Source organism: Empidonax traillii, unplaced genomic scaffold (assembly GCF_003031625.1).
Source record: "Empidonax traillii isolate 1590-97213 ecotype Southwest subspecies unplaced genomic scaffold, ASM303162v1 scaffold276:size1176444, whole genome shotgun sequence".
Lineage (NCBI taxonomy): Eukaryota > Metazoa > Chordata > Aves > Passeriformes > Tyrannidae > Empidonax > Empidonax traillii.
Window position 1 is genome coordinate 817,445 of NW_020955469.1, and position 22,903 is coordinate 840,347.

General features: G+C 49.8%; 1 protein-coding gene across 2 annotated transcripts in view; it reads right to left on the reverse strand.

Moving 5' to 3' along the window:
- LRRC75A (leucine rich repeat containing 75A) overlaps positions 1-22,903 on the reverse strand; it is a 63,798-nt gene that overhangs the window by 32,561 nt on the left and 8,334 nt on the right. For both annotated transcript variants that reach the window (XM_027890048.1, XM_027890047.1), the window contains exon 2: positions 6,942-7,070. In XM_027890048.1, coding sequence (XP_027745849.1) covers positions 6,942-7,070 — 129 coding nt within the window. The remainder of the gene's footprint in view (positions 1-6,941; positions 7,071-22,903) is intronic.

Here is a 22,903-nt window from a genome sequence, read left to right on the forward strand (position 1 = left end):
AGACAGGCTAAATGCCAGTAACTCTTCAAATTCCAGGATTTGTGCTAAAAGTGAGAGGGCTTCCAAGAGCCAGAGGTGGGTTTTTTTGGCCAGGTGAGCTCAGTGTTGTGCACAACCTTTCCCAAACCCAGGCATCGCTTTTCCCTGCTGTGAAATGCTGGCAGGGCTCTTTCCCTTTCTCAAACAGGGCTTGGGGAACCAGAGACCTGTTTGGCAGGAACACACCCCTGAGTTAGGCTAGAAACAGATACTGAAACACCCACCCAAGTGCCAGCTCTGCCCTCCAGCCATCCCACAGGACAGGTCCCCGCCACTCACTCCTCAGCACCCCAGGTAAATAAACAACACTCTTGCCAGGAGGCAGGGAATCAATATGCTTCCTTCCTTTGTGGTAAATTACGTTCTGATTAAAAGCTAAATGAGCTGAACTCAAACGTCAATTACCACCAGAAAACATCGATAAAATATGTTGTTACTGTTTAATGAGGTGCCTGCTTCTTCATCCATCCTTTCCTTCCCCTTGGGGACACTTGGAGAGCCTGTGGGTGAAAGGGTCCTTAGGAAAGATCCAAAGCCAAACCGGGCAACTACAGCCTCACCCACAGACTCTTCTTTACCCCCATTGCAAGCCCAGGATAACCATGAGATGCCTTTTCTTGCTACTGGCTCTTGTCTTCTTCATCTTCTCCAGCCCCGGCCCGCATGACAATGCTTGTCGCTGACAACCGGTGTCACCAAGACGCTCCCAACTGCTTGGCAGGAACGGGGAAGGCTGAGCACGCAGCTCTCCACGCGTCACTCGCTGCGTGATGTGGCACCTGACATTTTGGAGGCACTGCAAAATCCATCTCGGAGCCGATAAAATCCGCCCTGCGGCATTTCGGGGGGTTTGCAGATGGTTACGCCGCGGTTAGGAAAGGTCGTCCTGTTATTATGGGAACCGAGCAAAAGGGGCCTGGCAGTTCTGCCAGCTGGCACTGGGATTTTGGGCTTAAGCAACCCCAAAAAGAGAGAAGAAGAAGTTTGATAAAAGTCACCTTGGCCACACTGGAGCGGTTAATGATAGAAGTCACCTTGGAGCGGTGAACGGCTGGACTTGATGAGCTTGAGGGTCTTTTCCAAAATAAATGAGATTTTATGATCAGACTGTGATTAACTGCTCGACATCCCCACATTCAGACTGAGAGCTGGGGGGCACATTTATCAGGCTGGGAGGGATAAGGACAGCAGGGGCTTCCTTGCACCCCCCAGGGTTTGGATAAGGAGGCTGAGGGTAAGGCTCATCCCTTCTCCACCCACAGTCCATTAAGTTGCCAGCAGTGGCACCATCACAGCCCATCTAGACCTCACCATTATTTCCCTTTTAGGCTTAATACTTTAAAAACCTGCAAAGTGCAATTTTCCCCTGTTGCCAGCCCAGGCACTCTGCTCAGCTTTGGCTCTCACACGGGGGGTTGAGGGAACATCTCTCTTTTTCAAAGGTGAGATGAGCAGAGAGCCTGGCACATTAAGTGAGCAAAGAACCAAGAGTTGTCATTAGTGGGGTCTGAGCTTTGCAGCCTCTTTCGTACTTCAGAACATTTTAATGTATCACAGATGTCTTAAATATCCATAAAGAGTGATCTTCACACTCAGAGCAAGCCAAAAAGCCCCCAGAAAGAGCCATAAATACAGAATTGAATTAGTTGAATCCCCATCATCCCCCTTTGCTTTTAAATCAGATATTTGGGGGGTTTAGAGGGATTTTGCTCATAAATCAGCCTCCTTTTAGGATGTTTCTTAAAGCAAAGAATAAGTCATACTCAGTGCTCTCACAGCACTTTGCATCTGGAATCTGAGAGCTCTGCAAGATGTGTCAGATTTTCCTTGCACATCTCCCAGCAAGAGGGAAAGGTAAGAAACTCTCTGAGGATGACAAGCTCTCCTGACACCCTGTGCCAGTGTCCCTCAACAAGCCATTGCTTCATACCTGCAATTTCAGCTCAGACTGCTGTAAAAGCCAGTTGGATGTCAGAAGCTTGGAATGATAATTTGAATTCAAGATCAAATAACAACACATATGACAGAGGAGCTGGATTATGTGCTTGGTTTGGGGATAAAGGCACTGAGCTGCTGGTCATGGTGCCCTGATTACATTCGCCCTGTATAAACTGAGTTTATTAATACAGTTCTAGCCATGTGTTACAGCACACAGGATAAATAAAAGGAAAAAAAGCTCATTTTAGCTTCGGTGCAGCTCCATCAGAAATAACAGATTTGAAAAATTCAGGGCATAAAAACCCCAACATCATTTGTAAGTTAAGTCCTTACACCACAGGGCTGAAGAAGGGCTAGAAATAGATTATTTCATCCAGATCACAGTAATCACTTTTTCTTTCCATATTTTCTTCCTTTCACGGGTGACAATTCATGTAATCAAACCCATTTTGCAAACCTGATCAATTTAGAGCTCACAAAGGAAAAGGCATCCCAGCCAGGGATGTGGTTAAGCACATATTGCTCAAATGACACAGAATTGAACAGGAATATGGATCTTCAATCCACCCAGAGCTACACAGGCAAAACCCACTTTGCTTCCAGTCACTTCTCCAGCTACACCAACTGCTTAGAAGAGGTTTTAAATACCCTCCCCTAACCCATTGCTGTCACCACAGGTCTTGAAACGCTAGGAATTTCGGTGGGGAGGCTGTGGACCGTGTTCCCTGCTGTGCAAAGCTCCCACTCGGAGGTGTCTGCCCACATCTGACCCCCTGTGAGTGAACAGGATCACGTCTTTCAACTGGTGCCTTGGAGGAGCTGCTGCCTCAGAGGTGCAGGCACCAAAGCTGGGCTTTGCTAAACTGCTCTGCCAGCCTTTCCCTGGCCACTGAGCAGCAGAAAAGCCTTCCTTCAGGGAAAGCAGCAGGATGGGGGTCAGCAAAGCCAAAATCTCACTGGGTATTTACTCTGGGCAGCCTTCAGGGCTTGGAGGAGCTCCCAACATTTACATCCCTAGAACAGCAAGAGCTCTGCAATCCAACAGCCCAAGGTCACAAGGCCAAAGAGCAGCCTTTGCCCAAAGCTTCACTTTCTCCTCTCCCCCAGCGCCACTCAGTGCTTCTCCCAAATCCAGTCCTCAAGCTGGAGGAAATCCTGACTCCCCCCCATCACGGCCATCAGTCATCCATACATGTGGCTTTGGTGTGTGGAAAAAGAAACTGCTTTAATTTTCCAATAGTTTACAGCCAGATATTCCTGCTGGCAAGCAGGCCTGTGAATTTTTTGCGGGGGCCCTTTGCTCCTGACGCGTTCGTGTTTTCAGCTCCTCCCTGCTGGAGACCAGAGCGGCCGCAGCAAAGACAGGGGGCATGGTGGCTGCTCCATCCCACACCACGTGGCTTTGCTGAAGCATTTTGTCCCCTTTGCCCTGACCATGGGGACAGACAGACACTGCCCTGGGGGTTGCACCAGCAGCACCAAGTGCCTCCTCACCCCAGCACGGGTTTTGGAAGGCGGCGTTTGCAGGCTGAGCTGCTCTCCAAGGAACACCCCTGGCACCTTTCCATGGGGCTGGCGTTGGAGAGGGGCAGGAGGATAAAAGATTGCCCCAAGGTCATGGCCGTGGGGAAGAAAACACTTGCTCAAATGTCTTTGACCCAACGCAAACACCTCATTGAACTGACACTGGAAAACTCACTGAGCAACATGAGAGTTTCCTGAAGAGCAAAACGGCCTCTCCCCAGGTGTGAGGAACCCCAAAGCTTGTCAACAGCTGAATAAGGTGACAAATACCAAGGGCAGCAGCATCTATGGCCACCACTCAGCACCATGCTGAAAGGCAACAGCAGCATTTATTCCACGCCAAAGCTCCCCTGTCAGAGAGCAACCTTGGGCAGTTGCTCCATCAGCGTGTCCGGAGACGCTGTGGGGCCGTGCTGCAGGCACATCCCAGCCCCTCCAGGAAGGGGTACTCAAGGCACCCGGGCTTGATTGAACTGCATTATACATCAGTAAGTAGGGATGGGACAAAATCCAGACCCTGACTTCCAAATGATCTGGAAAAGAGCTTTCAAGGGCCTTGGCAAGGCTGGGATCTCAGCGGGGTCTGGGAGAGACCATCCAGCCTGTGACGTCCATGCAAAAGCTCACCCAAATGATTTCCACACTCAGGGCTCATTCACAGCAATCCAGGCTCCTCCAGTACAAGTTCCATTTTCTGCCTTGCTGCAGGTTTGGATTTACTGGCTGGAATAAGCACCCCCTGAGCTGTGCTGAGCCACAGCCGCATTGGAGAGCCCAGGCCAACTTTTTTCTGGCCATCCAGACCAGGCCGTGTTTACCCAGAGCTTGGAAAAACGACTCAACTTTTATTTTAGCTCAGAGGAGAGACCAAGGGGTCACCTTTAAGCTAAGGTGGTATAAATAGAAGCTGTGTAAAAAAGCAATGTACAGAAAGTCAGGGAAGTGCTCAGTGCTCTCTCCAGGAGGGAGGAGGAAAGAAAGACCCCTTAACCCTGAGCAGGTTAAGAGGGACCAGGATCCAGATCAACCCCATCTCTCCCACCTCCATATGGATGAGGGCAAGGTCACAGCTGCCTCAACCTACATGTTTATGTCTATTTGCACCACAGGATGCAGAGACATTCCTTTGGCAGGCAGAGCAAAAGCCCAAACTTCTGCAACACTCCTGGCCCTGAGCAGTCTCCTGCTCTTGGACGTCACTGCCAAGTCTCATCAAAGAAACTGCAGGGAAGGAAAGAGTTCTGAGGGAAAAGAGGAACGGGATGGGAAATAACCCAGGTGACTAAAGCATGCAGGTTTCTGGGGACTTAAAGAAAATCAGCGAGGGAGACTCCACACCCTCTCTGGGCAATCTGTTCCAGTGCGTGGTCACTGCACAATAAAGAAATTCTTCCTCCTATTCAGGCAGAACTTCCTGTGCATCAGATTCTGTCCATTCCCTCTTGTCCCATTGCTGGGCACCTCCAAGCAGAGCCTGGTCCCTCCTCTGACACCTGCAGATGCTGACAGACACTGATGAAGTCTCCTCTCAGCATCTCTTCCTGAGGCTGAACAGGCCCGGCTCTCGCAGCCTTTGCTAAGGGAGATGCTCCGGTCCCTTCACCATCTTTGTCACTCTCTGCTCCAGGAGCTCCACATCTCTCTTGTCCTGAGGACCCCAGAACTGGACACAGCACTCCACATGTGCCTCACTGGGGCTAAGAGGAGGAAACCACAGATTGCTGGGTGCCCACCCGACTCAGGATGAGGAGTTTGCATCTCTGTGCTGACACTGGCACCAGCTCCTCCACAGCATGGAGTGCCAAAAGAAACAGGGAGAGATGCAAAAGCAGGCACTTGGTGGTGGAGCAGCTCAGCACTGCATGGAGTGGCCTGGGGCTGTTTTTATGAGGAGTGCAGAACACACACTTGGCCAGGGCTCACTGTCAGCCTCCCAGGGCGAGACATGGAGGAGAAACCAGCTTAGTCACGATGCTTTGGAAAAGGGCAACCCCAGCGGGGGGACGGGGCCTCTCTGCCTGGAAACGCGCCCGGCAAAAGAGGTTTCTCTGGTTTCCCACCTCACTGCCCCACGGGGGAAGAGAAAGGAAAAGGTCTTATTCTCCACAAGAAGAGGGAAAGGGATCTGTGAGCATCCTTGCACAGGTTTAGCTACACAGCACAGAGATGTGTCTGTACCCTGAGCTCATGCTGTAGGATATGGGGCAATCAGAGAGGGAGATCTGGGTCCCTGATGTCCCCTGCACGCTGCTGCACCCCCTCGACCCTCCCCAACATGAAACAGAGAGTTTCATCAAGCACTTCCAGAGCCAGTTTCACACCGTGGCCCAGGCAGGTGCACCCTGAGCCACGGCTTTTCCTCACAACATTAGAAAAATCTTTAGATGTCTCAAAAAAGCAATTTCCCTCATTTTTAAATGGTGGAGGCTATTACTGAGTAAGACATCCACAAGAAGCAGCAGTGAATGACTCCATCCCTTCATACACTCTCACAGAAAATTACATTATTAGCAGCAAACACAGGAGAACGATGTCTGCAGGTCCCAGCTCAGCCCCCTGACCCATCACACTGGGCACATCACACCTGTGGATGGTCCTTTCCCAAGAAGAGCTTAAAAATGCCACAGGCAAGTCAAAAGGAGGCATGAGATGGGTAAAAGCCTTGAAGTTCAGCAACAGAGATAAGGAGAGATAAGCCAGCTCCAAGTTTGTTGACTCAGAAGGGAAAAACAACCCCCTCTCCAACAAAATCCAAGGATAGAGAGAACAACAAACGTGCTTATGGCACTGACAGTATTGATTATTTAAAAAAAAAACAAACAAACAAACAAACCTGGGGAAAGAAACCTTAAATATCCAAGCAGCCAGTGGCCAACATGCAAAGTCCCATTTACCCTGGAACAGAGGGAGCCAGCCCAGGATTTTCCAAAGCCCTTTTGCTGCTAGAGCTGCGAGGAGGCAAACGGGGCTGATAGTTTTAGAAATCCACATCTGCCCAGGGCTGCACTCACAGGGAGACCTGCTCATGGCAGAGCCCAAACAGCAGCCCAGGGAGGTTGTGCTTTTTTGGAAAGCTGGCCTTGAAGGCACAGCCAAGGACTCTCTTGTCCTTTGGGGTGTGATAAATACCACACGGGGCTCTGTTCTCCTCACCAGGCAGGGAGTGTTCCTGATGAGGCACAGTCCTTAAAACACAGAGTGGCACAAAGCAGAAATAACTTGCAAACCAAGTGCTAACCCAACATCAGGTGAATGTCACTTGGGCAGCTGGAAAGCCCAACACTGTGCAATCAAACCATCGATCTCCAGGGAAATCCTCTTGGTCTGAAGACACACAAGCACTGCAGTAACAAGGAGGCTTTTTCCCTGGCACTCAGAAGCTCCCAGGAGTCTCCCAAGCCAGCAGGGTCATGGAAGTGGGAGGAGACCACGGTACCTACCGGTTTGGGGCAGTGGATGTATCTGGCAAGGCTGATGATCAAGTCATGTGTGATTGGGTCCACCAGGTTCCGAAAGCTGGCGTATCGATAGAGCACATCATCCAGAGAGGTCGACTCCATCCCTAAATCCTGCAGGAAACAGGGCAAAGGAGCAATGTTAGATGTGCTACAAATGCCAGCACTAGTGTGGATCTTAAAGCTATCCCAAGAAGAAAGTGATTCCCACCACCAGCCAACATGAGGAAGGGACACGTGAGCACGTCACCCTGGGGAAAGCTGCACTCCTGTCCTGTATCTGCCCTGCAAAGAGGCATCAGGGGTGCAGGATGAACACCCTCATTCCAATAATAAATCCACACAAGCCATAAATAAATAACAAAATCCAAACAAGCCATAAATCCATGGAGCTAACAGTACACTTGCAACAGAGTCAACCCAGAGAGGACTCCAGAGAATGTGACAGCTCGATCGACACAAACCTGCAGCTGGAGAGTAAACACAGCAGAGGTGTGCTCTGGGTCTGCTGTGCACAGGGAGGAAAGAACGAGCCTAAAACTGCAGCAATGGAAACAGGAGGATAAACTGGAGTGGGGGGAAAACAAAGTGCTGGACTGGAATGATCAGGGAAAGGGTGGAAGCTCTGCCATCGGAAACCGGACAAGGTTGTGTCAAGAGCAGTTCAGATCGAGCTGATCCTGGCCCTAGAGATGGATCAGACCTCCTGAGGTGCCTTCCAAGACTATTTTCTACCATTTGCAATTCTTAGACATAATAATTTGAGGAATTTTGGCAGAGAACTCATCGTTCTATGAAATATGTTGGAGTCTGTCCTGAGCTCAGAGATGCTCCAGCCCCAACAAACCAAACCACACCACACAGGAAGGCACACTGGTCATAGGTGTTGATGCTCTGGGACTTCAGACAGGCTGAAAACAACCATCTTCACTTAAAAAAACCCCAATTGTGCCTTCAGACACTGCCTGGAACAGCCAGAGGGATCTCACATTACCTGCAATTACAGCTCACGGCCACAAACGAGGTGACAAGTCTTTATCACACTGGTTTCCTTGGTATTTTTAGGATCACCCCCGCAGCACTGACTGAGTTAACACCAGCTTTGCCAACTCTTTGACTGCAAACATGTCATTTAGGAAAAAAAGAGCCGAGGCAGTTAAAAACCACCCATGTGAGGCTGCTCTCCCTTGCCAGGGGCACTGAAAAAGCCTCAAAACAACAAATCCAACTGGCCACAAAACCCAACCAGCCAACCTGCCCACTGAGAGCAAAACATGCCCAGCTGGAAAACTAAAGTGGCCACACTGATTTATGGTCTATCTCGTGGCTTCTGCCAAGTTGGCACTTTATAAAGTGAACTCATCTCAGTGTGCAGATGAAGAGCTCAGCTGAGCACTGTGCTCACTGGGGCAGCCAGGCCAGCCCACCAAGGCTGGGTTTGATCAGGCTGGAAAAAACTACCAACTCATTTGTTCAAGGTCATCTTCACCCTCCTGTGTTTCAGCACCGTGTGGATCTGCAGGTGATTGAGCAGAACTGGAGCTTGGGTTCCTCTGCAAGAGGAACAGCAGGGAAAACAGAAATTGGGCAGGTGATGGAAGGCAGGGAGATGCCCAAAGGTAACTCCCTCTCTCTCAGGAGGAGACACACCAAACAGCAGTGTGGGTGTCACCTTCCCAGTCTGGTAAAGCTCAACATTAGGATTTAGCAAACATCAGCTAAGAGCTGGATTTGGTCCATGGTCATCTGGCATCACTGGTAAACACCACACATCACCAAAGGAGCCAGTCTGGGGACTTGGTAGAGGTAATCCTGCACACTCAGTTCACTGGGACCTTTCAGGATCAAACCAGGTTTAGCATCCTGCCACTTCCCTTTAAGCATCTCAAAACTCTTGACAATTTTCTCTTAAGCTAAAATGAAAATGGAGAGCTAATAAATCAGAGAATTTCTCCTCCTCTCTGCTGGGAGAACTTACATTTTTCACATGAAGTATTCCCTCCTCCCTCCTGGTACGCATTTTTTCTGCACAGATGTCTTTCTCAGCTGCTCCCTAAATCTCTCTGCCACACCAGCATTGTCTCTTTTCCACCACATGCAATATTTTAGAGCCACTCAAGGCTGAAACTTGTTCGAGGCCAAGTGATGAGCTCATCTGCAATTTAATAACTTAACACCAGTTCACGCTGTCAGCAGCAAATCACAAATCTCTGGCTTTGGAGAAAACGCCCAGCATCTGGCTCCAGTCACTTGGGGGTTTTTCAGCACGTTCCCTTTTCCCAGGGGGTTTTACCTGGATAGCAAGTGCAACTTTGAAATAGGAAAGGTGTCAGTACAGGCTGGAGGGGTGTTCTTCTAGAGTGCACCCCAAACCCTACCCCCTGAGCTGGTTTGTGCTCGTGCAGCAGGAGGAGGGGAACATCTCTGCAGGTAGTGACAGGACAAGGGGGAATGGCTTCAAACTGACAGTCACCCATCACCTCCCCGCAATTTATCTCATTTCTTTCCAGTTTTGGCAGGCTGAGAGGAAGCCAAACCACTCGGCTGTCCTTGGGGATGGTTTATCCACTGGAAGGAAAAGTTGCATTCGCCACCAACCAGTTGCATTCAGCCTCCACAGGAGGAGTCTCTGTCAATGCAGCAACGTAAAGCTATTACATTCTAAAAAAAGAGACACACACACACAAAAACCCCAACCAAAAAAACCCCCAACAACTCCCTCCCCACTGTGAATTAGAAATTTATATCAAAGAAATCCAGCAGAAAAATGTAATGCCTCCCTTCAGCAGCCAGCAACAGAAACTTCCCAGTCACAGCCATGAAAGGCGTAAGAGAATCCAATTATTTCTGAAAACCACCAAGCCAAGTGAGAGCCCAGGCACAGTCAGTCCTGTTGCTCTGCAGAACTGATGCTGTGCTCAACCTGGGTCCCTTTTGCAAGCAACAACCACAAAACCAGCCCGAACAGACCCAAAAACCAGCCCGAACTCAGTGCCCAGCATCGACTCTCCAGGCCGACATGACCCAAGCAATGCAAGCGAGACATCTGGGAGCTGCACCCCCAGCTTATCTTTCCTTAGTACCAGGTAAAACAACGTGTCATTCCCCTTCTGCTGCCTGCCAAAAACAGCAGCACAACAGCTGCCAGTCGAGCAACTGGATTTTGAAGCTCCAAGTTGTGTTTCCATGAGATACAGCACCCTGTAAAGCTCCCCTAAGCCACACAGAGCCATAATCGACGGAAGCCGAGCCCATTTTCGCTTATTAAACTATTTATCATTGCAAATTGAATTGTAATTAGAGGCAAATCCAGCAGGTCCATGTGAGAAGTCATATGAGAAGGCAGGTTATGCTGTTGCTGCTTTCACTAACAGGGAGCAAATGCAGTTACCGGCCGCCCAAACGAGGTTACTGTGCAAAACACCACCCCGAGCTCCTGCCATCAGGGCTGCTCATAAATATTCCAATATCTGCTCTTTTGGCCAGCACCTCTTCCAAAACCTCTTCTTATCTCCCCCCTAATAGCCAGGGCAGCAAAACGAATTCCCAAGCGGGGAGGTTGGCGCGATAAACAAGGATCGGGTGTGAAAGGGAAGAGAAGGAATAATATTGCGTGCCATCAATCATCTGCAGCAACTGATCTGGGAAGGATGACTTCACGAGGTGAGCATTAGCTGTGTGGTGAGTAAGGTCAGCCTGGAGACGGGCGTGGGAGATGTGACTCAAGCGCCAGCACAGCGTGGGCCGCTCGGAGGCTGCGGACGGGGTTGTTTGTCTGCACGGAGCACACACTCAGCTGCTCAGCCCCCCCTTCAGTCTGGGGAAGCCCTCCCCTTGAAAACAAGCAGGCAAATTGCCTTTGATCTTTAGGATGTTGGGCTCCATTCCAACCCTGCCGTGTCTGGTGGACTCCTGAGGTTAGGAAGTCACTGTAAAACTGGTATTTATGGGTGTACCTGGTTGGGCACGGGGTGGAGAATCAGCCTCCACCCACTCTGCACGTGACGAGCCCTCCAGCATTTGCTTCCCTGCCCTGGGTGCAGCTTCACCTTCCCCTGAGATAAGAGCAAGCAATGTGGAATGGCACTGCTGAAGAGATCATGTGCTTGGTGCACTGACTGCAGCCCAGCAGCTCCTGTGAACATCCCCCATAAACCACGGCTTCACACGGGGCAATGAGGTGTTTAACACATGCCATAAACAGCTTCATTCTTAGCTGGATATCCTAAGGGAACAAGACTGAAACAGGCACATTGTCCATCCATCTCCTTCTCCTCTTCCCCAAACAGCTTTGTAAGACAGTAACCAATTTGACAGGTTGAGAGAAGAGTAGAGCACCTGAAGGGGAACGACATTCCCATAAGTTTTGGGGAAAAAACAGACTTCAGCAACATAAAGATGCCCAACTAATCCACCCCAGTGGTGTAAAAACAGAGTTTAAATATGTGGGATATTTTTAACAGAGTTAATATTGGTTTGGAACCAACGATTGCTCATTCAAGCCTCGAGTGAGGGTGCAACGAGAGTAGGGAGTTGATGCTCTGGGGAAGAAGTAAACATTTCACTGGCAGACCGACTCAAATAATAAATGGTGGCAGCTTGAACCCCCTCCAGGAGGCTTGAATTATAGAAACTTGGAGACATGGATTAATGGGCAGAGATATGATGCCACCATCCAGACAATAAACAATTGAAAATAAGAGATTTGCAGAAAAATGCCCTGCTTTTATTTTATACTGCGAGGCAAAGGCAATTACTCCAACTGGAGTTTGGCCAGACCACAGTTAAAAGAATTGTTCAGGAAAGTGCCTGTGGACATTTAATGAGGAGAGCCTCAGCTACCCATCCCATCTTGACTTACAGAGCCAGTGGGATCCCAGCACAGAAAAAGCTTGGAAATGCTATTTGGGTAAGGTGACTCCAGGATTTGCTTCGAACAATTCAGACAATTTAGATCCATCACTGCCTTTAATGCAACTGTTTGTCTTAAGCTCACAAAATATCATTCACTCATCCCTTCTAAACCAGCAGGAGCTGCCCACATCCTGATTTCCCATCCAGCCCAGTGATCCATCTGGGGCTGTCGTTCCAGCTGGGGCTCCAGCCCCAAGCCAGGATCCTGCTGGCCATACAGAGCCTGCACCAGATGGCTTCTGGTGGGACCTGTCACTTCTTCCTCCTGCTCCCAGACGGATGGGTGACAGCCCAACCTCCCAGCAGTCTCAGCCCTAAAGCACAAGAGTCTCTTCAGCTTTGCACCAAAACCCTCCCAAGGAAAGCAAACCCCTAAAGTTTCCTCCTGCAATGGAAACCTGGGGCAGAGAAAACTGCAGGTCTAAGGGCAAGATGTGGGGGAGGCTGTGAGCAAAGCACAGCTGAGTGCAAGCACAAAGGGCCGCTCTCACGGCCTCCTCACCTCCTGTAACAGCTCCACCCAGAGCCCCCCACACTCCATGGCCAAAATCCAAAGGGAAAGGTTAATGCATCAACCCTGCAAGACACCCACCCTACTGACTCTGCTCTTGCCGCTGGACCTCCCATTAACAACTCTGCAGCGAAGCACTGAAAGGAAAGAGGACAAATTTAATCAAACATCTGCCATTTCCATCCTCATGTGTGCTGAAACAGCTTCCTGGAGCAACCCAGATGCTGACTGGAGTATCCAAACCACAGGTCAGAAGCAGAGCTTCAATTTATCATTCCTTTTGCTCTGTGACCAGCACCTCTCAGGGCTGCAGAGGGATCTCCTGCCCCAGCACGAGCCAGTGGCTGATCCCCAGGGTGAAGGGTCTGCACCAGTGCCAGCTCCCATCTGCACCTCTTCTCTCTGCCTTTTTTTCTTATTTTCCCTTGCAAAAGTCTCTGAGATCTCTGCTGGAAAACAGACTTTGAGGACTGGGTTCATATAATTTCCTGTCAGGTAAGGATCCAGACCTGTCACCTAAGCTCAGTCTACTGTCAATTCATATGAGGATGGTGATTCATCCCACTCGAAGACAGCTGGGCTGACTCAGTCTCTAGATGTGGTTGTCTCTATCAGTCATCTGCCAAGAAAAGCCCTTCTAATTAGCTTATCCTAGACATTTAATGTTTAGGCAAGTGGAGCGGGAAAATCCCACTCGTACTGTTCTCACCTTTGTTTTCCAGCACAGCGAGCACTGAGCTCTGCGAGGTTTTTGTACCAACTCTTCCAGCCAAGGAACACCCCATCTGTTTTGCAGCTGATCACCCATCAATACTAGTTAGATTTTTAAGATTTGCTTGGGCCCCCATGGTTTTGTTGGAGGTAAACAGGAGCTCAAACAACCCTTGTCCCTTGGAAGGTGACAGGAGATGCCTTAGGGCCACTGAAGATTTATTTGTGCATGCAGATATTGTATCTTTTGGGCTCACACGCAGTAAATACACACACACACACACATCTTTATAGTAAGTATTTAGAGGAACAAAAAAGAAAAGCAGAACTGGGATCCTTGCAGGAAAGGGGAAGAGGTTCCCAAGTAGAAGATGCCACTGTCAGATGGGGAGGAATCACTCGCCTTCAGAATTTCCACTGCCTGTTGGAGACCGCCCCGGTGTCTGGGAACGCAGCAAGTGAACGATTCCCAGCACAAGAGCAGCATTTGTAATCACACACCTTCCCTGCTTGGAATTACAGACCAGTCTCCCTCTCCCTGCACACACTACAATTGATGAGAGTTGTTGGAGCGACACCGAGTCCACAGGCACTTCCTGCAATCTGCTCCTCATCCCCACCTGCGCGTACTGCATGACCCAAACACGTCCCTGCAAACATCTCTGCTAAGGGAAATGCTAAGAAAAAGAGTCCAAAAATCTGGACTCATCAGGCCCAGCCTTAGCAGAGAATCCAACAGGCCCTGAGCGGCCGTGCTGCCCGTCCATCCTCCCACCCCTCCATCCCTCCCCGGGGAACTCCGTGTGTCAGCCAGGCCTGGTAAACTGTGGAAAGAGGCAGAAGCCTCAGAGGAAATCGAGGCCCTGTAAGTTTGGGGGAATTGGTGTCAGGGGAAGGAAGAGACCCCGGTGAGGGAAGGTCCAGGACTTGGCTGTGGAACACCCTGCACGGCAGCAGCTGGATGGACACAACGGATGCTCTGCAGCTGGGCCAGATGGTCCCCAGCTGCTGACAGGGTTGGCTGGCTGGGACCTCAAGGAAGGCACAGAGGGAGCAGATGGGTTCTCCTAGAGCTGAGGTTTGGCTGATGTGAGGGACAATAAAGGCAAACCTGCAGGGAAGCCAGCCTGACCTTGCCCTGGGCTGAGGAGCCACCCTCTTTTCTAACAGAGAAAATGAGACACTGCGAGTCCTCACCTCTCCCTGCTCCCTGCTCCGATCCAGCCACCTTCTCCAAGTTGCCCTCACTTCACAGATTAACACAGCATGGCATGAGCTGCCAGGCTCTGGCATTAATTCTGCTGAACCAGGGCCCAGTGAGCAGGAAAGCAGGATTTATTGTCTTGGCCCACTTGAGCCCCATCTCCTGTTTCCAGCAGCTGTCACCACGAGAGGAGAAGGTCAGCGTGGATCTCCTGATGTACAACACTGCAATCCTGCCCTTGGGTGAAAAGCCCTGAAAAGCTGTTCCCAGGAGCAGGTGATCCCAACACAGCCAAGTACAGAAGGAATTGCAAACCACAGCTGAAACATCACCTTTGCTTTTCTACCCATTCAAAATGCTGCTTTCTGATGGCCTCCCTTGCTCTCCTCAGCCAGCAGAGCTGTTGCACTCCAGGGATGGAAAGAGGAACTTCCCAGGAATGTCACGTGGAACCTGCAGCGCTGATAACGACGCTCACATGTCACCAGAGAGCCTCCTGGACCCCCTGCCAGCCCCCAAAAGAAATCAATCCATTCCTGCACACACAGCCAGAGCCTGGAATCCAATAACTGCCATCCAAACCCTGGTTCCCCTGCCAAGCCCTGGGTTGATTATTATTGCATCAGCTGTGGAGGGAACTGTTGTTGCCGCTCAGTGAATGCTGAGCTTGACTTCAAAGGGGCCGAATTTCAGTGGTAGGAATGTTTTGACAATTGCTTTGGGATCATTCAAAGTGGAGAGGTGCTAGAATAAAACCTCAGATTGAAAGATTCTCTTCACAGGCGTTAGTCAAGAGAAGCATCAATGATTCCTCATCACAGCTCCCTCCCAGAGCTGGTGATTCAGGGGAAGTAATTTAAGACATCTTTGAGAGACACAAATGTTCAATTCACTCTTTAAACTGGCTGCTGTGGAATAACGTGAATGCTACAAAAAGATAATTTAAATGAACAAATTGCAGCTGATTCCAATAAAATCATGTCAAGCCTTTCTCTTTTTTTTGCCCTTTTTTTGTGCCATTTACATCATTGCAGGAGCCCCATGTTGGCCCTGCCACTGCCCCAAGGCATCACTCCCTGCCTCATTCCTCCCAAAACCAGAGTTCTGTCTTCTTCTGTCCCCTCCCCACCCAAACGTGCACCCTGATGAGCTGCACTGGCATCTCCACATCAGCCAGACCTGCATGTCAACCACCTGAAAGTGTCTGAAGGGGAAATTTTGATCCCTTTATCCACAACATCCTCACTCTTGCTTTGCAGGCACGTGGACATCCAAAATCCAGGTATATTCCTGGTTTTCTACCAGCAAGGAGAGTGGAGTTACTCCTTACAGCTGCCTTGCACAAGCACCTGGCTCCAAATCAGTGCAGAAAGACACCCAGCAGAGACTTTGCACTGTAAAAACTTGGAGCAAACCAGACACAGGCAGATTTTAGCTCAGTGCAAAATAGGAGAAAATAGGGCTGAGCTCAACACTGAAATAAAACTTCCCTGACCCTCTTCTGCATTAGGATTTATTCTGAGTAACAACACCCTGTCCCACACTGAGCAAGAGGCCTCTTTCTTCACTTGGTACCTTCCCAAGAGTGAAAAGGGGCTTCCAGCAAAGAAGAAAACCAACCAAATCCCACAGCACCAAACTTATTTTCCCACTTGAGGCAAGGTAAGAGGAATGGAATAAAAATAAAGGTTTCCCCAGCTGCCAGCAGCGTGCCAAGGCAGCCAGCATCACCCAAGTGATTATTATGGACAGCATGGATTTCAATTCTTTCATTTGCAAATCCAGCATCACAGTTAATCTCGAGCATGGACAAAGTCCATTAATAAAGCAGACTCGTGTAATGGGATTCAAAGCAATGGCAAATCAATACATAACAAACTTGTATGCTTAAATAATTTACGCTTCGCAGAAAATAACCACAGTAACTGCGACGCTGGGTGTTTGTGTGGAGACACATTCCAGACCAGCCCAGGCCACCAGACGAGCTCGGTGGGGCTTGTTCTCCTGCTGTGGGATGCAACCAGCCCTGGGCTGAGCAGCCACAGCACGAATATCAAGCAAGAAGAACATCTAAACCTGTGCACTACGTGGCTGCAGCAGGGAGAAATCAGGGAGGATGCTGTTTCACACAGAGAGCAAGAAATTTAATTTCTTTTTCCTTCAGCTTCCCCAGCAGCAAGATGGAGGTGGCTCTGATGGAGTCCACGGGAGCAGGTCCCTCAGCAAAGTGCCTGAGGATGCAAGGCAGCTCCTGCCATATTCTGAAAAGCCTGGTCCCCAGCCCTGGGGCAGTGTAAGCTTATTGAGTCAGTCCTGATAACCACACTGCTCAGTGTCTCTAGGGTGGAATCACTGAGGGAAGGGAAAGTATTTCTTACACTCCTGAGCAGTCACAAGTGAGGGAGGCACAGCATTACCCTCTGCAGTGCAGCCCTACCAAACAGCTGTCGAGTTCCTCATGCTCAGCAGCTTTTTGATGTGTATGGGGAGATGATCTCCCTTAAAATCCTTCCTCGAGCCCCTCTGGTCTCATCCTGGGTGCCTGGCAGAGCCCTCCTCTCCAGGAGCTGCTGGTAGGACCTTCCCTCCATCCTCCACCGCCAACTCAGATGTATTTACTGATACAAACTGATCCCAGCTCACTTAATCACTGCCTTTCTTGTAATCTTTGGTGCCTCACAGCCCACGTGGGGTATGCGGGGAGTCTTTCCCTGAACAAAAGGAGAAATGGAGCCACAGAAAGTTAAAGCCACAATCCTCAAGCTCACACTGCTGCCTTCTGCCTCCACTGTCCACATTTCCAAACACCTTTAGTTGGGAGGCCTCAGTTCTGTTCTCCTCCTTCTCCTTTGGGATATCTTCTCTCATGCTTGCCAAGTCAGAAAGCCACTTAAATACCTGATTAACTACAAGCACATGTTGAAGTCCCACTGAAGCCAAAGGGGCTGGATTAACCGAGCTCTTAATACAGGTTTTCGTTAAAGCAAAACTTCTTTCCTCCACAGCCCTCTCCACCCCAGTCCCCTTCACAGCAGCACAGGGAGCTGATGGCCAGCACACACCACAACCATCAGCTCACCAGAGCGAGATGCAGCTTCAGTGAGCAGTGGAAGGGCATTTTGCACAGGATCAGGCAATGATCTCCCAGGAGATGCAGGCAATTTGCTGGCTGGGCTGGTCCGAGCAGTGCTCTGCCCTTTCAGAGCCAGCACTAACGCACCAGCAAATGTTTCCAGTAAGTGCTGTTATGATCCTCCTCTTCATTTCACCACACTGCTGCTGCAGAAAGGCCTGAGGGTGGTGGCTGCTGGCCCTGCTCCTCTGAGCCCCAGGGGCTGCCTGGGATGTGACAGATTAACCCACACGTGGCCTGAGAGCCCCTGTGCTTGGTCGAGAGATTCACCCCAGGTTTTGCCAGGGGTGCTGAGCAGACACAGGTGATGAACAGCCTCTCTGCTGTGCCCTGTCCCTCCTGCCTTGCTTGTAGGCTCTGGGTCCTCTATGAGGGGGAAGAGGTGCTCTCTGCACCCCCCAAACCCACAGCACTCCCACGCCAGGCAGGCTGGGGGGCACAGGGAGAAACAAGGACATCCCCTCCTCCCCCCCAGCAGCCACCTCCTGCTCGGAGGGCAGCGGTACATCTTGGTCAGCAATAAAAGGTGTCAAAGTCCCGCCCAGCCCCAAATAAAAATCAGAATATTTCTGCTTTGTTTGACAGTCAGGGCCATTAAGTTGCTCTTGTTGATACTTCACTTCCCAGCGGAGATGCCGGCAGCGTGTGCCAAGGGAGCTGGGAGGACAGAGATGGAAAACACACCTTTGCCCAGGGAGCTTCTGTGAAGGAAACTGAGCAGGTGATGGATCAGTGGCAATGCCACGCCCGGGGGACAGTAACACACCATTAGGTGACAATAACCACGCCTGAAGGTCGCTCTGCATGGAGAACCTGCTGCTTGCGCTGCTGAGTCACGCCACAGCTCCTGCCCTTGGAGCTGATGCAGCGCAGATGGCAGGGCAGGCTTTTGCTTCTCACAGCTCCCAGCCTGAGGAGGAGTGCCCTTCCACCACTGGATTCTACCCAACCTCGACTGTCGGGGTGCCAGCTGAGGAGCAAAAGACAACCAGTCAGTCATAGGAACAAGGCAGGGGGCAGCTCTAGAAGGGGAACATCAGCAAAGCACCCGCCAAGAAAAGCCTCTGCCTCCCTGCCTTGGGCTGCTTCCCTCTTTCCTTCCAATGTGACACCATCCCACGAAGCAGAGGCCTGAAATGCCAGTGGTAACAGAGTACCCTGCTAATCCCCTGTGCTGCTGCATCCCACGGGTGGCTGAGCCTTCCCAGGGAAACTAAACCAGAGCCCATGGAACGCTGTGGCCAAGGAATATTCCCACAGGTGCTAGAACAAAGCCTTTGGCTTGAAGTTCCCACCACAGTTCCGGCACTGCAAGCCCAGGACGTTTGTTTTCCAACTTCAAAATAGCCAACACCAATATTTGTGACCACCAGTTCCTCCTGAAGTCAGGAGGAGAGAAAGAAGAACCCAAGAAGCTTTCAGGACACGGGACCAACTTCTTAATATTGTTTCCCAGATATGACCACAGAGGCTGAATAATCACCGAAACCTGATGCAAGATGATGAGCTGAGCGAGAGCACAGCCAGGATGAGCTCACTGTGCAGCCTCATCCGCCAGCAAGCCAAGCCTTCCCTTCCCTGCTTTGGTCCCACCGAGACATCCACAACCCTGGGCCGAAATTCCTCAAACGGCCACGAACAGCTGATTTCAATATGAAGGCAGCACTGAGACGTGACTAATGCTAATTGAGCCGGTTTCAAAGTGGAGAAGCAACTGGTCTGTGGTGAACCAGACACCTACAGCCTCACACTCACACACGGGATGTGGGTGAAACCACGGCGTTCACAGCGGGCTGGGGTGGCATTGGTGACACCAAATGAGCCTTGGGACCTTACTGCCCCCCTGCCAAGAAATGCCAGAAATTCACGCCTGAAAGAAAGATTCCTTTTGCAAGACGTTAAACAAGAAGAAAAAAACCCCTGATTTCTCTCTGAAGATACCACAGGCTTGTCCAAAATCACCACTGACAAGTAAATAGGTTGGAAAAAAACTACTTCTGAGAGTCGTGGGGCTGACGAGCAGACTCAATATGTGTTATCTTCTCCCTTCTTACTTTATCTTCCCCGATGAGCCTGCTCAGAGAGAGATAAGGAGCAGCTGCTGGGAGCCCTGCTCGTGGCTCTGCCGCTTCTGCTCACTTCATTCCTGCTCTTGGGATTTCCCTGCTCCAGTGGATGTTCCCATTCCCCTTTGCCTCAGATGCTCAGCCTTTCTGCCCCTCCATTCCCTCTGCAAAAAGTGAGTAGGACAGATGCTTTCCATGGAATCATCAGAGTTGGAAAAGCTCTCTGAGATCATTGAGTCCAACCACGAATCCAGCACTGCCAAGGCCAACACTAAACCGTGTCCCCGAGTGCCTCATCTGCATGTCCTTTAAATGCCTCCAGGGCTGGTGACTCCACCCGTGCCCTGGGCAGCTGTGCCAGGGCTGGACAACCCTGTGGCTCATGGATGGGTCAGTCAGAGATGAAACATCTGGAGATGGAGCTTGGTCAGCGTTGGGTCCCACCAGGGCTTGGCACGTGGTGCTCAGCACACGATGTCATCCTCCTCCTCCTCCTGCAGTCAGTAGAAGCAGCACTGAGAAATGCTCTCAGCCTGCAGGAATGGCACTGATTCCTGCCTTTGGATTATTTCAGGCTTCTGTATTTTTGCTCCAGCACTGTCTCCTCTGAAGGGAGGGCATATAAGCAAACATGAGTCCTTCTAGAAAATATAATTGATTTATGTGATGAAGCAACACTCGAAGTTATATTTTTTTAAAAAAAATAGCTTGCAGGAGACAAGCTTAGCTTATTTTTTTACTTTATGTTGGTGGAGAATAGCAGCTGATGGGCAAGAGATGAAAGCACTCCAAGCAGAGATTCCTCACCCCGTTTCAGGGAGTTAATCTCATCTGAGAACTGCTCTACATCTGTTTGAAAGAGGATGGAGAAGTTTGTCAGAGCCAAAACTTGCAGTGGGTGCAAACAGGCTGGCCCTGTCACCTGCACCGTGCCAAGTTCTCCACCCTCCCCCTCTGGACAGAAACAGGGTGGGAAGGAAAACAAAGGGAAGACCAACCAGCCCCAAGCTGTGCATGGAGAGTGTGCAGGAGCTCAGGAAAAGCACTGGTGCTGTTTCCTTTATTTTTCAGCTCAGCTTTTTCCACTTAAGTGCCCTGTACTGGACAGTCAGCTCGTGGGACAGTTCCAGCAGCTGTCCCCACGTGGGAGCAGGGACCTGCCGTGCCAGGTACTGATACCCACAGGCTCGTGTTGCTCACCACGCACCCTGGGGCTTCACAGGGATGCACACATCCTAAAATCCGGGACAACCTGGAGCCCTCCCAGCTCTCAGAGCTGCTGACACCCTTGTTCTAAAGCAAGAGAGATAAACTGCCTCTTCTGGCATTCCCCCATGGAGAGGAGGGGATTTTTACGCTCAAAAAGGAGATGTCAGAGAGCAGAGGTTGTGCACAGACAGCTGAGACACCTTTGTCCCCTGCTTGGGCCGAATGCACAAATCTGTGCAAAGACTGGTTTGGGTTGGAAGGGACCTTAAAGCTCATCTCATTCCAACCCACTATCCCAGGTTGCTCCAAGCCCCATCCAACCATGCTTTGAACACTTCCAGTGACGGGGCAGTCACAGCTTCTCTGGGCAACCTGTGCCAGTGCCTCCCCACCCTCACAGGGGAAGAATTTCCTCCTAAAAATCTAATCTAAATCTCCCCTCTATCAGTTTGAGGCCGCAGCAGCCCCTCCAGAAAGCTGTGGAGGGAGCCTGTTTGCATCCCCCACGCTGGTGCTGCTCAGGGTTTCTAAGGGCACTCGGGTACGTGGTTAAGAGCTGCACTTGTAATCTGAAGAGAGGATGAAAAGCCTCGTGCTCAGCCATGGTGAGGGCACTCTGTAATCCCATTACAGACTCACAATCACACATCCATTTGGGCTGCTGTGGGAGAGGCTGCCGGGTGGCTCGAGGAAGGGAATGGCCGAGATGAGGGTTTCCTCTTAAAACACCCACCACAAAAAAATGGGATGCTGATGGGGAAAGCAATGGGTGAGACCATCAGCCTGGGCAAATTATCTCCACTTTTTGGAGGGTGGCTTGAAAGCCTCCCATCATCCCATCCTAAGACTCCATCAGTGCCATCATTTTCCTTTACCTCACAGGAATATACCATCAAAGGAATATCAGGAGGTTTTAGGGGCTAAGGGAAGAAATTAAGTCTTTCCTTTGTTTTATCCCATGCTCGAGTGTTTTGATTTGCAGTGTAAGATTTTTAACCCTCAGGCAGAGCAGGGCCAGGATCTGGTGTTTGGTACTTGGCTCAGAGGGAAGAAGCTTGGAAAAGTGAAATCTTTCTTGAAGGCTTTTACAGTAACTTCCCTGTCTGGCACCAAGAAAGTTGGATGCTCCTTTGGCTTTAAACATTACATACACTTACTTTAAAACACCCATTTCAAACAAGCAATTTAAGGTGATGCCAACTTCTGGTCATGCTTTATTAACTTATTAATAATATTAAACAGCTCTTGTTTGCCCAGGTAAGCAGGACACAACAGCTGCCAAAGATTTTAAGGGAAGTCACTGATGAAAACACAACCAGAAAAGACTGAAGCACAAACACAGCTTTTGGGAGAGTGTGGTTCTCTCACAAGGACAAAGAAAACATCTTAAATTCCATTAATTCAAAGGTTGGGCTCCATGATCTTAAGGGTCTTTTCCAACCTTAATGAGTCTGTGATCTGTTCCCACCCCTTGCCATTCTATCATTCCATGACTGTAATTCACTTAGTCCAGTTTAACACCTCATTTCAGCAAGTCAATGAACAAATCAGGGGCACAAAGGAGAAATGCTTGTTTTCCAATCTGCAAGTAAAACTGCAACATGAGAGACCAAGATCTCTAATTATGGTGACCAGTGGAACTCATTATGTACAATTAATACTCCAGTTAATGAATCAACTAGCTTTAACTGTAAATTCTGTTTGACACATTTACTTTGTCTGCCTCACATATCCAGCCTGGTTTATGAACTGATCAAATAACATTCAAATACCAGTTTTCTGCTTTTTAAACTCGTTTTCATCTCCATGTAACTTGAGGCAGAAAGAGAAAAGAATAAATCAATTGTGTAAACCCCAAATTCACCATTTCCCACCAGAATAAAAACATACAAAATTAATCACCCAGCCAAACAGCTGCCTAAATAAACACCCCCAGATCCACCAGACTCCTTACTCAGAAAAGGAAGTATCTGATTACACCAAGCAGAAGCAGCTTTTTACAACCAAACAGGAAAACATCCTCTTTCTTAAAGAATGATCCCCCCAAAAAATCCTAAAAAAAAAAAAAAAGGGCTGCTCAAGACAAGATTCTCTCCTTGCTGACTTTGGCTGTGGTCACCACCCTGGATGTGGGTCCTTCACACTCACATCCCAAATTGCTTCACACTTTCTGCCTTGGCCCAGGGAGCCCACAGAGCC